At 47.9% G+C, this 15744-nt stretch overlaps 1 protein-coding gene across 1 annotated transcript; it reads left to right on the top strand.

Moving 5' to 3' along the window:
* Positions 1-1097: 1097 nt before the first annotated feature.
* Positions 1098-14729, top strand: LOC136486205 (chaperone protein dnaJ 13-like). Its single transcript, XM_066483066.1, has 13 exons — positions 1098-1394; positions 8950-9236; positions 9996-10193; positions 10281-10395; positions 11218-11304; positions 11542-11630; positions 11731-11815; positions 12342-12395; positions 12947-13027; positions 13161-13238; positions 13721-13960; positions 14251-14358; positions 14448-14729. Exons 1-13 carry the CDS (start codon positions 1251-1253, stop codon positions 14502-14504), a joined length of 1623 nt encoding a protein of 540 aa, XP_066339163.1. The 5' UTR covers positions 1098-1250; the 3' UTR covers positions 14505-14729.
* The last annotated feature ends 1015 nt before the right edge of the window (positions 14730-15744 follow it).

Genomic DNA, 15744 nt, shown 5'->3' with positions numbered 1-15744 from the left:
ATAGAAATTAAAATAAATGAATAACAAAAGTGAAACAAATTAGTAAAAATAGACATAGCACAAGGGAAACATATCGTAGAACATCACATGTATACTACATGAACATCACATATATAATGCGTGAATATCACAAAGTACATAGAACATCACATGTATAATACTGAGTATGACAAAATAAATCATAGAATATCACAAAAATATATCATAGAACGCCACATATATACAACACGAACATCACGTGTATATGGAAGTAAAAAGAGTAAAAGCTAAAATTATTGAAGTAACTAATTAGAGTAAAATAACAAAAAATACAAATAAAAAACAAAATAACAAAAGCTAAATATATAGAAATAATAAATAAGTAACTTAAATAAGAAGAGAAAAAAGATCACATGTATACTAAGCAAACATGATATGTATCTCATGTAACATATGAAATAAAAAACTAAAGCATGAAAACGATTAAAAGAAAATAATTAGAGTAAAATAAAAATATAATGAAAAGAAAAAAGTCTACATGAAACATAAAAAGAGAAAAAGAGAAGTAAATAAAACAAAGAAAGAAAAATAAAAAACATTAAAACATGAAAATAGAAAATAAAAATAAAAACAATTATGTCAAAAATAATAAATAAATAAAATAAAGATAAAAATACTAAAAAAGTGAAAAGAAGAATAAAATGCCACATAATAAAAGAAAAAGGAAAAATGAAAATAAATGAACAAAGGGAAAGAAAAAGAAAAATTAAAAACACACAAAGGAAATAAAAGAAAAATAAATAATAAAAAGAAGAAGGAAACAACGTAGAAAAAGGAAAAGGAAAAAAGAAATCGGAAAAAGAAAAGGAAAAAAAAGAATCAGAAACTTACGTACCTGAACGAAGTCAATGCGGCGGCAACGGCGGACATCGCGCGGTTCGACGACGCGCGGATCGGACGCTCTGCGTGGGCCTTGTCTGGGCCATCATGCGCTCCTCCGAAATTTGGCCTAACTACACCTTCGGCGGGGGAGGGGGGTCGGCAGGAGGAACCCGTCTTGGCAGCGACGGGTTCCGGGCAAACATCGGCGGCGGCTGCTTGCTGCAGAAGTTGAACTGTTGAAGAGCATCATTACAAACAAGGACATTAAAAAAGAGAAAAGAAAAGGAATTCCGCATAAACCCTCCCTTCCAAAAAAAAAACCCAGTCCCCTCCACCCCCGCCGCGGCCGCCGAGCGAGCAGCAAGCAGCCGCCGCACGACGGGAGCGGGATGGCGTCGGCGCCGGAGCCGGAGGACGGGCGGGAACTCTACGCGCTGCTCCACCTCTCGCCGGACGCCTCCGGCGAGGAAATCCGCAGGGCGTACCGCCAGTTCGCGCAAATCTACCACCCCGACAAGTACCAGGACTCGCAGGTAGAGCCGCCGCCCCTTCCCATGCGATTTGATTGGCTTCAACAGTTGAACTACTTATCTTAGGGTTCCCGCCCGTGCTCGGTTTGGAGCTGGATTGTGGTTCCGGCTCGGTGCGGCAATTACAATCGGCAGTTGCATTCCGGATTTGATCGGTTTGGATTCGCTCAGCTGCTTGTGGGTTTTAACAATAGTTCTCTGTTCCTTTTGAACTGGGGTTAGGTTATTATTAGGGATGGAAGTTCTAATTACTTTGGGTCATTGGGTCGATCCAAAAACTTGCCCAAATGAACTAGAATGCCATTTCACGTAATTTAATTTGAGGGGAGAAATGAATTAGAATGGCATTTGACCGTAATTAGTTAGCTGACCAAAAAACATCATTAGGTACCCACCTGCATCCTTAGTTAGCATCCACTGGCATTGCAAGCTTCCTGTGCCTGGTTGAAATTGTGCGTTTACTAGTTACATGCTTGCAATTCTAGTTATAAATCAAAATGGATTTGTTTTCTCTCTTTTGAGGACACAAAATCAAGGGTAGTGGTTTGACAATAATATGTGCCATGACGTGGTCTTAGTCATGTGCCTATTTGATTGCATCTGAAGATATTGTTAGTAGCATCAGAGTAGTGGTAGATGTAGACAGAGCAGTGTGTATAAGCGTGCACTTTGGCACCACTTTTATCTTAGTTTGTTTCCAAAATGTTGGCAGGGCGAATGAAAATCTTTATTTTGTGCCTAGATTAAATTTTGTCAGTTGGCGGTTCATTGGGGGATTGGAAGATATTGCGAATTGTGGGTCGTTTACGTTGCTATTCCCTGAGGAGTCCCCTAGGGTTTAATGGATAGTGTCATGGTTGGTGACTTGGTGTGCTAGACACCATGGGCATATGGTCCTTTTAGAAAACAGGAGGAAAAAAAAAACCCTTGTTAGTCGCTGAATTCTCACTCTTGGTAGTAGGAGAATTCTTACTCTCATCGAGAGAGGATGACACTAGGAGTTGGGGCAATTTTCTTGTCTATTTCTCACACAAGCTCACACAAATGCCATGCCAACCCAAGGGGTTGGGGTTACATATTTATAGGCTGCTAGCCAGCCAAGCATATGCCAAGATGCTAGTCTAAGATGCTAGTCTAAGATGCTAATATGCTGTCCTAGCTAAGATGCTGTCCTCTAGTCTAAGATGCTGTCCTAAAAACAGAAAAACAGCCACAAGGACCATGACCATGTGAGCATCATAGCTCCACAAAGACCAGCCACACATGAGACTTATCCATCATTCTCCCCCTAAGTCTTGTGCGTCGTCTTGTGGGAGAGTTGAACCATCCCGGTCCTGGAGCAGAGCTCAAGGAACTTGATCCTCCCAAGGGGCTTGGTGAGCAGGTCCGCAAGCTAGTCCTTGGTGTTGATGTAGCTCGCCTTGATGCTCCCTTCCTCCAAACAGCCTCGGATGAAGTGGTACCTCACCCGGATGTGCTTGCTGCGTTCGTGGAACACGGGGTTCTTTGCCAGGGCCAGAGCGGACTTGCTGTCCACCCTGAGCTCCACCGCTCTAGTGTCTCTGCCGAGGAGATCACCAAGCAGTCGAGCAAGCCAGAGCGCCTGAGTCGAAGCGGTGGAGGCCGCTATGTACTCGGCCTCGTAGCTGGACAGGGCCACCACCTGCTGCTTGACCGACTGCCAGCTAACGAGGCACTTGCCGAGGAAGAAGAGGATCCCGCTCGTGCTCTTGCTGGTGTCGATGTCGCCGGCGTGGTCGTTGTCGCTGTACCCGACGAAGTGTGCCGCCCCAGGGCACCTCGGGTAGTAGAGGCCGTGGTCGAGAGTCCCCGCAACGTAGCGGATGATCCTCTTCACAGCCTGCTGGTGCTCCGTCGTCGGTCGCTGCATGAACCGACTAACGTAGCCGACGGAGAATGCCAAGTCCGGCCGTGTGTGGGCGAGGTAGCGAAGGCTCCCCACAAGACGCCGGTACTGCGTAGCGTCCACCTCCTCCGTCGTGCTGTCGCGGCTCAGCTTCAGCCTCTCCTCCATCGGAGTGAGAGCTGGGTTGCAGTCGGTGAGCCCAGCTAGCTCAACGACGCGCTTGGCGTAGGCGGTCTGTCGAAGCGTGATCCCAGAGTCATCCTGGTGTACCTCGATTCCCAGGTAGAAGGAGAGAGGCCCCAGGTCACTCATCTGGAAGGTGGCCTTCATCTCTTCCTTGAATGCCGCCACCTCCGCATCCTTGGTGCCGGTGATCACCAAGTCGTCGACGTAGACACCCACCAGCAGGGCATTACCTCCATTGCCCCGTCGGTAGATAGCCGCCTCGTGCGGGCTTTGCTCGAAGCCCATCCCCTTTAGCGTGGAATCCAGCTTGGCATTCCACGCCCTCGGTGCCTGCCGCAAGCCATAGAGGGCCTTGCGCAGGCGGAGCACCTTGCCCTCCTTGCCGGGGATCGCAAATCCCGGCGGCTGGTGCACGTAGACCTCCTCCTTCAAGTCGCCGTTAAGGAACGCCGACTTGACGTCCATGTGATGAACACGCCAGCCCTCCTGGGCAGCTAGCGCAAGGAGGAGTCGCACGGACTCCATCCGTGCCACGGGAGCAAAGGCGTCGTCGAAGTCGACCCCCTCCTGCTGCACGAAACCTCGTGCCACCAAGCGAGCCTTGTGCTTGACGATGGCACCGGCTTCATCCCTCTTCAGCTTGTACACCCACTTAAGGGTGATCGCGCGATGACCACGAGGAAGGTCAGCAAGCTCCCAGGTGCGGTTCTTCTCAACCGCATCCATCTCCAACTGCATCGCGGCGCGCCATGCCGCGTGTCTCTCGGCCTCTGCGAACGACCGAGGCTCGCTGTCGTCACACGCAAGGTGCAACTGCGCCTCCAGGTCCTCCAGGTCATGAGGCACCAGTCCCGGCACCAACTGGTCGCCGAGAAGGTTCTCCATCGTACGGTACCGCAACGGCTCGCCGTCGTGGTACGCGTCGATGCGCTCCTCGTCGTGAGAGAGCGGAGTAGCGAGCTCAACCGGGCTGTGCTCGACACGAGCTGGTGTTGGAGTAGACGTGCCCGGAGAGGTGCCTGTCGGTGCTGGAGTGCGTGGCGTTGCCGGCTGTGGTGAAGCCGGCGAAGAACTCATCGCAGCCGAGGTCCTGGCTGGAGAGCGTGGAGCTGTTGGAGTAGCAGGCGCCGGGGTCGGTGGAGGCTCGGGGACTGGGGTAGACGCGCTCGCCGAAGAAGAGCTGCCTACTCCCCCAGCTCCCTCGAAGTGGACGTACTCGACAGTGAAGTCGTCGTAAGTCGGAGCCGAGCCATCGTCCACCGCCTTGTCCCACGCCCATCCTCGCCCTTCGTCGAACACAACGTCGCGCGCCGTGCACACACGCTGTGTCTTCGGGTCGAGGATGCGGTAGGCCTTCGAGCCCTCCGCGTAGCCGATGAACACTCCCGGAGTGCTCCTGTCGTCGAGCTTGCTGATGTGGCCAAGCTCCTTGGCGAACGCGAGGCAGCCGAAGACCCGCAAGTGGGAGACCGCCGGCTTGCGCCCATGCCAAGCCTCGTACGGCGTCCTGCCGTCGAGCGCCTTGGTAGGCGAGCGGTTGAGGATGTAGACGGCCGTCACCACCGCCTCTCCCCAGAAGACAGCCGGCATCCCCCTCTGCTTGAGGAGGGCCCGAGCCATCCCCACAACCGTCTGGTTGCGCCGCTCGACGACGCCGTTCTGCTGCGGGCTGTACGGCGCGGAGTAGTGGCGCTGAATGCCCTCGTCAGCGCAGTACGACGCGAATTCAGCCGCCGTGAATTCGCCGCCGTTGTCGGTGCGCAGCACGCGCAGCTTGCGGCCGCACTCCGCCTCCGCAGAAGCCTGCGCGCGTCTGATGGCGTCCGCAGCCTCTCCCTTGCTGCCGAGGACCATCACCCACATGTAGCGGGAGAGGTCGTCGACGAGCAGCAGGAAGTAGCGTCGTCCTCCCGGTGTGGCCGGTGTCACCGGGCCACACAAGTCCCCGTGCACGAGCTCGAGCCTCTCCTTGGCTCGAAAGCTCGCCTGCTGGGGAAAGGGGAGTCGCCTCTGCTTCGTCAACACGCAGACGTCGCAGAGCTGCTCCACATGGTCGAGGCACGGCAGGCCTCGCACCATCTCCGTGGCACTGAGCCGCTTCAGGGCCTCAAAGTGAAGGTGCCCGAAACGCTCGTGCCACTGCCACGCCTCGTCGTCCCGACGAGCAGCGAGACAGAGGGGTTGTGCCACCTGCACGTTAAGGACGTAGAGTCGATTTGCGCTTCTGGATACCTTGGCAAGAAGGCGACGACGACGATCCCAAATCCTCATGACTCCGTCCTCAACCACCACGCGCGAACCGTTCTCATCCAGCTGTCCCAAGCTGATGATGGAGTTCCTCAACGCGGGGATGTAGTAGACTCCGGTGAGCAGCCTGTGCTCACCAGACACGGCGGTGAAGATGATGGAGCCGACGCCCTTGATCTCCACGCCGGAGGCACCCCAAACTTGACGGAGCCTCGGACGCTAGAGTCAAGCTCGGTGAAGAACTCCCGTCGACCGGTCATGTGATGGGTGGCGCCGGTGTCGAGGCACCACCCGTCAGTCTTGTCGTTGCCGGAGCTGTCGCCGAGGAGGGCGTGTGCTTTTGGCTCGTCAAGGTGGAGGAGAGCCGCTGCGGCCGGTGCCGCTGGAGGTAGCTCGATGCTGGCATGTGCCATGAACAGAGCCGGCTCCTCCTCCTCCGCCTGTGCGACGTAGGCCTGGCCGCGTCGTGGCTGTCGACAGTCCTTGGCCCAATGGCCAAGCTGGCCGCAGTTGCGGCAGGCGTCGTCTCGTGCCGGCTTGTGCCTGCCGGCGGCGCCGCCCTGGGCGCCTCCGCGGGCATCACCCTCGGCACGTCCTCGCGCCCCGGCCTGGGCGTCTCTGCGCGCCTTGCGTGGCTTGCCACGCTTGCGGCCGCCTGTCGCGGAAGAAGGCTCCCCCTTCCTCCGGTCACCCTGGCTGGCAAGCCACTGCTCCCGAGTGAGAAGGAGCTTCCCGCCAGTGGTGATGGGCCCTGAGAGGGACTGTGGCTCATCACTATCGACGACCTTGAGGCGACCTATCGCCTCCTCGATCGACATCGTGGAGAGATCCAGCAGCGACTCGATCGAGCGAGCCATCTGCTTGTACTTCTCGGGGACGCAGCGGAAGAGCTTTTCGACAGCTCTCTCCTCGCCGTAGGTGTCGTCGCCGAACTGCACCATCTTCTGCAACAGTGTTGAGACGGAGAGCAAAGTCATCAACGTCCTCACCTGGTTTGAAAGCCAGGTTCTCCCACTCCTTGCGAAGTGCCTGCAGTGTGGACTTGCGGGCGCGGTCGCTGCCGATGCGTGCCGCAGCGATGGCGTCCCAAGCCTCCTTGGCAGTTCGCTTGCTGGTAAGCGAGAACTGCATCTCGGGCGGGACTGCAGCGATGAGAGCATCCAGCGCCCGTCGATCTAGGTCGTAGTCGACGTCGCCGTACCGGACTGCCTCCCACATGTGCCGCACCTGGAGCTTTACCCTCATCACCGCAGCCCACTCGACGTAGTTGGTCTTGGTGAGGGTAGGCCACCCACCGCCGGGACCGACGTCCCTGACAACAGCCTGGAGCCCGTGGTAACCACGGTACCGATCCGGGGAGAGAGAGCCATGCTGCCTGTGAAGGCCGCGCTCTCCATCGACCCGTCGGTACCGATCCGGGGAGAGAGAGCCACGCTGCCTGTGAAGGCCGCGCTCTCCATCGACCCGTCTGCCACCGTTGCCGTGCGCGCCTCCTCCAGGAGCGCCGCCGCCGTGCGCGCCTCCTCCAGGAGCGCCACCGGCGCGTCCGCGCCTGTCTGGGCTGCCGCCGTGCTCGTGGGCGTGCGCGGCTGCCCCAGGAGCGCCACCGCCGTGCGCGCCTCCTCTAGGAGCGCCGCCAGCGCGTCCGCGCCTGTCTGGGCTGCCGCCACGCTCGTGGACGTGCGCGGCTGTCCACTGCGCCGCCCGCGCTCGCGCTGCCTCCCCTTTCTAGCAGCTCGAGGTCCGCGTCGGCGGTGTCGTCAGCGGAAATGGAGCTGCCGATGCTGCCGCGCAGAGCCTCGACCTCCGCCGCCGCCGCACGCGCTGCATTCGCCGCCGCCGCTGCTTCCGCCTCCGCTCTGGCTGCTGCCAGCTCCGCCGCTGCTAGCCTCGATGCCCTTGCCGCCGCCGCAGCGGTCTCTGCCGCCGCTCGCTCGCGTTCCTCTGCCGCGGCAAGTTCGGCCTCCTGCCGACGCCGCGTGCTCGAGGCGACCGAGCGCTGAGACTGCCCTGCGGACATGACGCGCTACCGGGGGGCTGCTGCGTGGGGAGAGGGCTGCTTCAGACGAGCTGGGAGAGGAGTGAACAGGAGCGGCCGGAGGAGCTGCTGCTGCCAACAGCTGGGGCTGTTGTGGGGCTGGGAGAGAAGATGAGCAAGAGATGCTCAGGCTACAGGATAATACGGCTCTGATACCACTTGTTAGTCGCTGAATTCTCACTCTTGGTAGTAGGAGAATTCTTACTCTCATCGAGAGAGGATGACACTAGGAGTTGGGGCAATTTTCTTGTCTATTTCTCACACAAGCTCACACAAATGCCATGCCAACCCAAGGGGTTGGGGTTACATATTTATAGGCTGCTAGCCAGCCAAGCATATGCCAATATGCTAGTTTAAGATGCTAATATGCTGTCCTAGCTAAGATGCTGTCCTCTAGTCTAAGATGCTGTCCTCTAAGATGCTGTCCTCTAGTCTAAGATGCTGTCCTAAAAACAGAAAAACAGCCACAAGGACCATGACCATGTGAGCATCATAGCCCCACAAAGACCAGCCACACATGAGACTTATCCATCAACCCTTATCCTTTGCACATCCGTTTGGTACAAATACGTTAACATCTATAATCGTTTTCTCAGAAACAACCTTTGTTCTTTGATTGAAAGAATGCTAGTTAAAGAATGAATTTATTATTAGCTGATCAAAAGGAAACTTTCAGCTTTTCTAGGATCTGATTCTATGAACATTATTAAGACTCATCCTTCATTAACATTGGCATATTGTTTATCTGGTAACTTGGCAGATGCCATCAGGTATCTCTAGTGCACTACTTGATTCTCCACACCTCCATTTCAAGTAATAGAAAAATAATATGTACTTCCTACATTCCAAATTATAGGACACTCTACCTTTGGCCTAAGTCAAACTTCTTTAGTTTTGACTAAATTTTTAGAAAAAATACACTAACATCTAGAATGCCAAAAAATGCATTATTAAGACATTTCATTGTGGATTTAATGAAACTAATTTGAGGTTGTAGATGTTGGTGTATTTGTGTATTTTTCTATAGACGTGGTCATACTTAGAAAAGGTTGACTTAGGACAAAGCTAAAGTGACCTATAATTTTGGAATGGATGGAATACTTGGTTAGATTTCTTGCATGTGTGAAATCTGTATTTTGTTTAAGTAGTCATCTACTGTTTACTTTAGTGCATTCTTCTGCACTGACTAGTATCCTTCATTTTCATCTGTGATTGTCTAGATGAAGGAAGTAGCAACTGAAAACTTCCAACGAATACGTGACGCATATGAGATACTATCGGATGAGAACAAAAGACAGATTTATGACATCTATGGTATGGAAGGTTTAAATTCTGGCCTGGAACTTGGTCCCAAGCTAAGTAAACCAGAGGAAATCAAAGAACAGTTGGAACGACTGCGGCGGCGCAAGGAGGAAGAAAAAATTTTCACGCATGCTCTACCCAATGGCTCAATCATTGCTAATTTCTCAGTGCCACATTATTTAAATGGTGGGGGAATCATGAGAGGGTACATAGTGTTTTCCATTTTAGTATATCTATATGCCTATAGTCTTTTCGTCCAGTCACATCACTGGGAAGCTGCTCAGAATTACGATAATATGGAAACTATTCTCGTGTGTAATCCTTGGTTATAATATGCTGCAAATTGCCTAGTAATTTATTTACTCGACCTGAAATGCCAATTGTTATTTTGATGGCGAAATTAGCAAATTGCTTAGTAATTTATTACTTGACCTGAAATATCAATTGTAATTTTGATGGTGAAATCATTGCATGCTATTTTGCATTCTTCAGCATTTGTTTTTCTATGATGGACTATATTTAATTTACATACATTTCCCATACTGGCACATAGAAGTTTTATTTTTAAATGGTTATAGCAGTGTTTCCTAGTTTATGTGCATAACTACCGCGTGCACTCCTTTTGATGCCATTCCTTTTGCATTCCTATTTGCCATACCAAAATATACGTTACAAGCAGGGTTTAGAAAACCTTGTCAGGAAACTGACCACTGAGAGATGGGAATCAGCTATGGCTGCATACAGCTTACCTTTAACGTTTCTCTCTCTCTCTCTCTCTCTCTCTCTCTCTCTCTCTCATTTTTCTTGCAGTGTTCAACATATTTTTAACTTTCAACAACTTATGGCACTTCAGCAACTTGTTTAGAACCTCTGACGTATCCTGTCCTTCAGTTACTTCTTTAGATTTTGTATGACTAATTATAGACAGTACGGTGATTTAGTCATTTGATTTTGAAATGGCTAGAATGGCGATGTCTAGTGAAGTTGAGTTGCCAGTGTCCAAGCAAAATACTGTCGTTGTTGGTGGGAATTTGGCTGTAAATGGCTCAGCTGGATCTGGAGCAGCAAGCACTGTGCTGCGGCACCAGTTGTCTCCCGTTTCCTCTATCGAGTTTATGGCCACAGTGGGACTACGTTCTGTTATTGGCACGCAGATGTCTCGGTGAGAATGCCATCCCATAATTTATTTCATCTGTTGCTAATTCCATGCATGTTGCAAATTGTAATTTGTCAAAATTGTGTACTTCAGTCAAATTTCACCACATTCTACAGCAACTTCTGGACTTGCTGTTTCTTTGAGAGATGGGTCTATCAACTTGTCAAATGCCTGGACTCGCCAATTATCTGACAATGCTGTTGGAAATGTATGACCCCTAAGCTCAAATGCTCTCTTCATCTGCACATGTGAAACTAACTCAGCATTTAACTCTTCAATATAATGATGTACATGATGGTCCTCTGTGATTTGAATAATAGATGTATACATGACTATGTGAACAATTATATTTAGTCTAAACATAGTGTTTTAGTTGAGACACAAAGCTTACAGTTACAGGATTGCTGGAGCTAAGCAAACTTTTAGACAGAATGAATTCTGGCCATATTAATTTTTGGGAATTTTTTCACCTGTACCATCACCTGAGGTGCACTTTCCTCTATACTATCAACTTGTTTCAATGACACATGTGGGACTAGACCCCACATGTCATTCACTAGTTTGGTGCTATAAATAAGAAGTACCCCCTCAAATGGAGGTATGGATGAAATTCCCCTTAATTTAGATTCATGCCTAGTGTGAACATCAACTGTTAATTTTACAGTGGTTCCAGAAAAAAACTGCTAATTTTACAGTTACATCGTTAATGTGTAAGTTTAGGCCTCTTATGGCCCTGTATCTTGGGTCCATGTAAAGAATTAGTTGTCAATCCTGGATAAGTTACAGCAATAACTTCTGAGAATTTTTCAAATGCTATAGATGTTCAAGATGCGTCTTCCTTTAGTTTTTCTTGATCTCTAGTAAGGCATTTTTAGCATAGTTTTCTCTTACCTGCTATCTTTTTACTTACAGCTGCACTATTAAGTGTAGGATGATAGTTCATCTACTGCATATATATTTTTTTTGTGCAGGTAAAGCTGATGTTCTTTACCACTTGTGTCTGTTGTTTTCTCTTTTCACCAACTTCCAGATACAGCTTGTCCTTGGTGATGAATCAAGTATTTCTGTTGGATGGCAAAAGAAGGATGAAAAAAGTACTGCAACTGGAGAAGTAAAGGTAGTCTCACTTAGAAGCCAACCCAGGCATTAATGAAACAGTTGGAGCTCTGCCAAACAGGGCCATAGTGTCCACACATTTGAATTGATTTTGTGTACTTCGGTTGTAAATCTGCAATGCCTTCTTCCTTCAACAGCTACCTGTTTTTATATATTTTCTCCTCTTATGTCAGGCCAACATTGATGCTTCTCGTTTGGTGGTGTTCAATTATTAATTACTTTTTCTTTTTCTCCTCAGTTTGGAACTAGTTTTTTTGGTGCATCTGCTCATTACACGCATCGCTTCTCCTCCAAATCTCATGCACGCATCGCTGGTAGAGTTGGAAGGTAGCTAAAGTTTTGAAATCCCTTGTTTCTGGCTGTATAACATGCATTCTTTTATGAGTTTGTAACCTTCTGTTACAATTTTTTGACTGCTCTATTGCAGCACGGCCCTTGATTTTGAAATTGGAGGAGGGAGGCGAATATCAGAATTTAGTACTGTAAGGATGATGTATAACATAGGAATTCAGGTGATTGCTTGTTTCTAAGGTCCCTTGTCCTATGTGTTCTCAATTAGTCACTTTGCTTCTTGAACTTGCCCTATGTAGACTGCTGGTGCAGACTGCATTAATGCTATTTTCTAAGAGTCTTGACCTTGTCAGTTCAGTTAGACAGATGGCGTTCTATAAGAGATCTTACCATGCTGTTTTTAGTTTTAGGTGCAATTATGATGTGGCCAATGCAGTTTTTTTTTCTCATCTTCTGTTGTCATGATATTTAGCTATTGATGTGCCTGAACCGTGACTAGGGGCTCTTGGTGGGTTTCAACTCTAGCCTACCCCAACTTGTTTGGGACTGACAGGCTTTGTTGTTGTTGTTGTCTGTTGTCATGATATTGATCATCTTAACCACTTGTCTTCTCATGATATTTTTGTAGAAAACTTCTACTGTATTGCTTAACATATTTCACCACAACTGATCTTTCCTTGTAGTTTTGACATCTTGTCATATTCTTCCAACCATTTTGTGCTCTGAATTCCTTCGTGTCTGATGTAGGGCGTCTCTTGGAGGTTTGAGTTACATCGTGCTGGGCAAAAGTTAATTATCCCAGTAAGTGGAGCTGTTCTCCCTTGGAGTCTCTTCTGGGTTTCATATGTTTTGTTTATCTGACACTCCCTCCGTCCCAAAATATTTAGACGTCTAGGTGGTGGGTAGATTTGTGCAGCTGTTACATTACATTCCTACCCCTATAAAAGGAAGGAACGTTGATTGACTGGTTTGTAAGAGAGGTGGACAGAAGCTTCTGGACTCGCTGACAGAGGGATAAGGCCCTTGCTTTTTTTTTCTTTGAAAGGGAAATTGTTTTTTTACCGGCAAGAGCAGTACTGCTACACGTTGCCCCACACCCTGGATATGGCTATATCACCTCCTATGTTAGCTTTTATATTGGGACAAAATTTGAATCACAAAGATGCAAATATTTTGGGGGCAGAGGGAGTAGTGTATAATTATGGCACCAAGATCAAAGCTTATTCAACACGATTTTATTTGCTTTCAGTACTGAACTATCGATCCCTACCAACACATGGAGGTTTTGTTAACATGTTTTTCCCACTGTCATTCTCTGTTCAAGTTCCACTGAGTGCTGCTTAATTCTGCAGGTCTTGCTTTCGACTGATTTAAATGCATTATTTGTTACCAGTGCATTTGCTATTCCTTCAACACTGTATTTTCTACTTCAGGTTCTATTCCTGACCTAGTTCTGTTCTTGATATCTTACAGCTCTACTTATGTTGTACTCTTGCTATCTTACTTTCTCCACCTTAACTGCATCTGTTAACTAAAGCCTTGCTGTGGCTTCTTATTGTTTAACAGACATATGTTGTAAAGCCTTACTACCTTAAGCGAGAAAAGCAGAAAACACTACAAAAGATGGAAGGCTTATCTACGCAGGTATCGTGAGGTTATTGTGTGTATCACATTTCTAAATGGAGGTGGAACTCATTCTACTTTCCTGTTTGAAACTGAACCATTCTAGATGAGGCAGTGCATTCTTAAATTTGGTGGAATGACTCCATTCCTCACACTAGTACTAATTATTAGCTTATGATGAATGAGGCGATGATGAATCAATCCATTCCATTCCACAAACCAAAGAAAAAAAAAGGAGTAAGAAGACGATGGACTACGTACTAACCCATTCCTTAAACCAAACACCCTATTAATGTATAGTTTTGTTTTGGAACAATCACCCAAATTTGGTTGCCACATACTAGTCTAAATGGTATACAAGCATTTCACCTTTTTAATCAAATCGTGATTTTTCTTTCTTGCAGTATGTAGCTTTGCAATATTTCCCTAACTGCTTTTCCATGTTCAAGTGATTTTTTTTAAAACAATTGGCAAGTAATTGAAGATACCATTTTCCTGTATAGCTAACTGAAGCCAGGAAGGCAGCTGAAAAAGCTCAAAAATTACTGGAACCTGTCTCCAATCGTAAGAAGAATAGACAGCTAGAGAACAATGGATTGGTGATAATAAAGGCTTTGTATGGCAGTCGCAAAAAAATCAAAGAGAGCAGTGAATTGAATGAGATACATAATGACATGGCTTCACAAGTATTTGATGTGACCATCCCACTGAACTTCCTCGTTACTGAGGCAGGCCAGCTCAAGGTACATTCGAGTTACATTGGTGACAAGTGTTTTTTATCCAAGATATGAACCTAGTATTCAAGTTCTGCCATATTCATAGTTGATTTCTGTATGCTATCTGTGCTATTTTTACTGGTAGGTTCCATTGGAAGACCAATGTAGTAGGGGCATTTGCAATTTTGCCACTGGTGAATTTTATATATGCTTGACTTGATTCCACTTTTACTAGCTTCTGTTTCACGTTTCTGCAAGGTAGCAAATAGTTGTCTGGTTATTATTCTACACTGAATTTTCTTGTCTGTTACCTGCAGCTTCATGACGGGATAAAGAAGTCTGGAATAATGGGTTTCTACGATCCTTGTCCTGGAGACCCGAAGCTGTTACTTGTCGAGTACACGTTTCATGGTCGTAAATACAAGGTAGATAATGCTGTAACATCTCCATACGTACTGTCATGTCGCAATTTTTTTTATGAACAATTCTTTTTGACAGCTTGTTTTGTTAACAGGTCATGGTGGATGACTATGAGGCGCTGTTGATACCACAAGATATCCATCAATTTTGAACTGTTCCTGATGTAAAGCCGCATCAAAACGATTTTGGGTCACCTTAGCTGATAGTTCTCCTCTTATTTTGTTCTTTGTGTTGATGAGCTCTCTGTTTTCGGTTATTCCTTAATGCGCCCTGTATGTTGTATACGCATGTGGATTTGCGCCACCCCGAGGGCATGCACACCCACACCAGCTAATAATTTGCAGTCAGTCATTTTCCAAAAAGAAAAGTACAGTCAGGTGGTGTTTGAATCTGGATCGTAAAGTTTAGGAATGTCACATTAGATCGGATAGTAATAATAAGGCAAATTATAGAAGTCATTAGTAATCCGTGAGATGAATTTATTAAGTCTAATTAATTTGTCATTAGCGTATGTTTACCGTAGCACCACATTGTTAAATCATGGACTAATTAGGCTAAAAAAATTGTCTCGCAAAGTAGTTGTAATTTGTGCAATTAGTTAATTTTTTAGTCTATATTTAATAATCTATGTATAGGGATTAAACTTTAGGCAGAGAAACTAAACATGCCCTAAGTCATGTGCTTTTGAACATGGCGAAAGTGCCTGGGCAGACAGCTCCCCAGGATTTCCAGGGCTGGCCGATGGATGGACCTGCCTAGGCGAGCGGCCCAAGGCCACGCTGCCAAGGAAGGCCCAGGCAATTTTGCCATCAGTTTCTCTGCATACAGCACAGCGTGGGGTCGGTGCTTGATTCTCCGACCAGCGTCTTCGTGCCCATTCATCAGTACGTACGTAGTAGTAGTTCATTTTTTTTATTACATGACGAAACACAAAGCAACCGCCGAGTCGTCTAGGAAGGCCGGCAGCTCCTGGCCTCTCGCTCTGCCCGTTGCGGGTCACCAACCTTGCCAACGGTGTGAACATGCAGCTGCCGGCTCAGGCGATGCTATACCTGACGCGCCTGTGCAGCTGTGCTGCCGCCTGCCGGAGCCGTGCCCCTGCTTGGTTCCTGTCTCCCACGAGAGGTCGGGAACCCTGAGCCCTGAGGTATCTGTGCTCCGCCCCCTTCGTCGTATAAGGGCACCCGCAATTGCTGACTCATAAACTTACTCTTAGCATTTTTTTATATTTTAATAGAAGAGAGAAAAAAGCTACCTCTTGATAAGAGCTAGGTTCATACACACATTCTAAGATCACATGAGAGTGTCATGTGGGCTTAATCATACTATGAGCTATTGTTAAAAGCTAACACTATTAGAGATGTTAGCTTAAAGTTAGTAACTAACTTATA

The sequence above is a fragment of the Miscanthus floridulus genome, chromosome 1 (assembly GCF_019320115.1).
Source record: "Miscanthus floridulus cultivar M001 chromosome 1, ASM1932011v1, whole genome shotgun sequence".
NCBI classification, from domain to species: domain Eukaryota; kingdom Viridiplantae; phylum Streptophyta; class Magnoliopsida; order Poales; family Poaceae; genus Miscanthus; species Miscanthus floridulus.
This window is presented reverse-complemented; position numbering and strand designations above follow the sequence as displayed.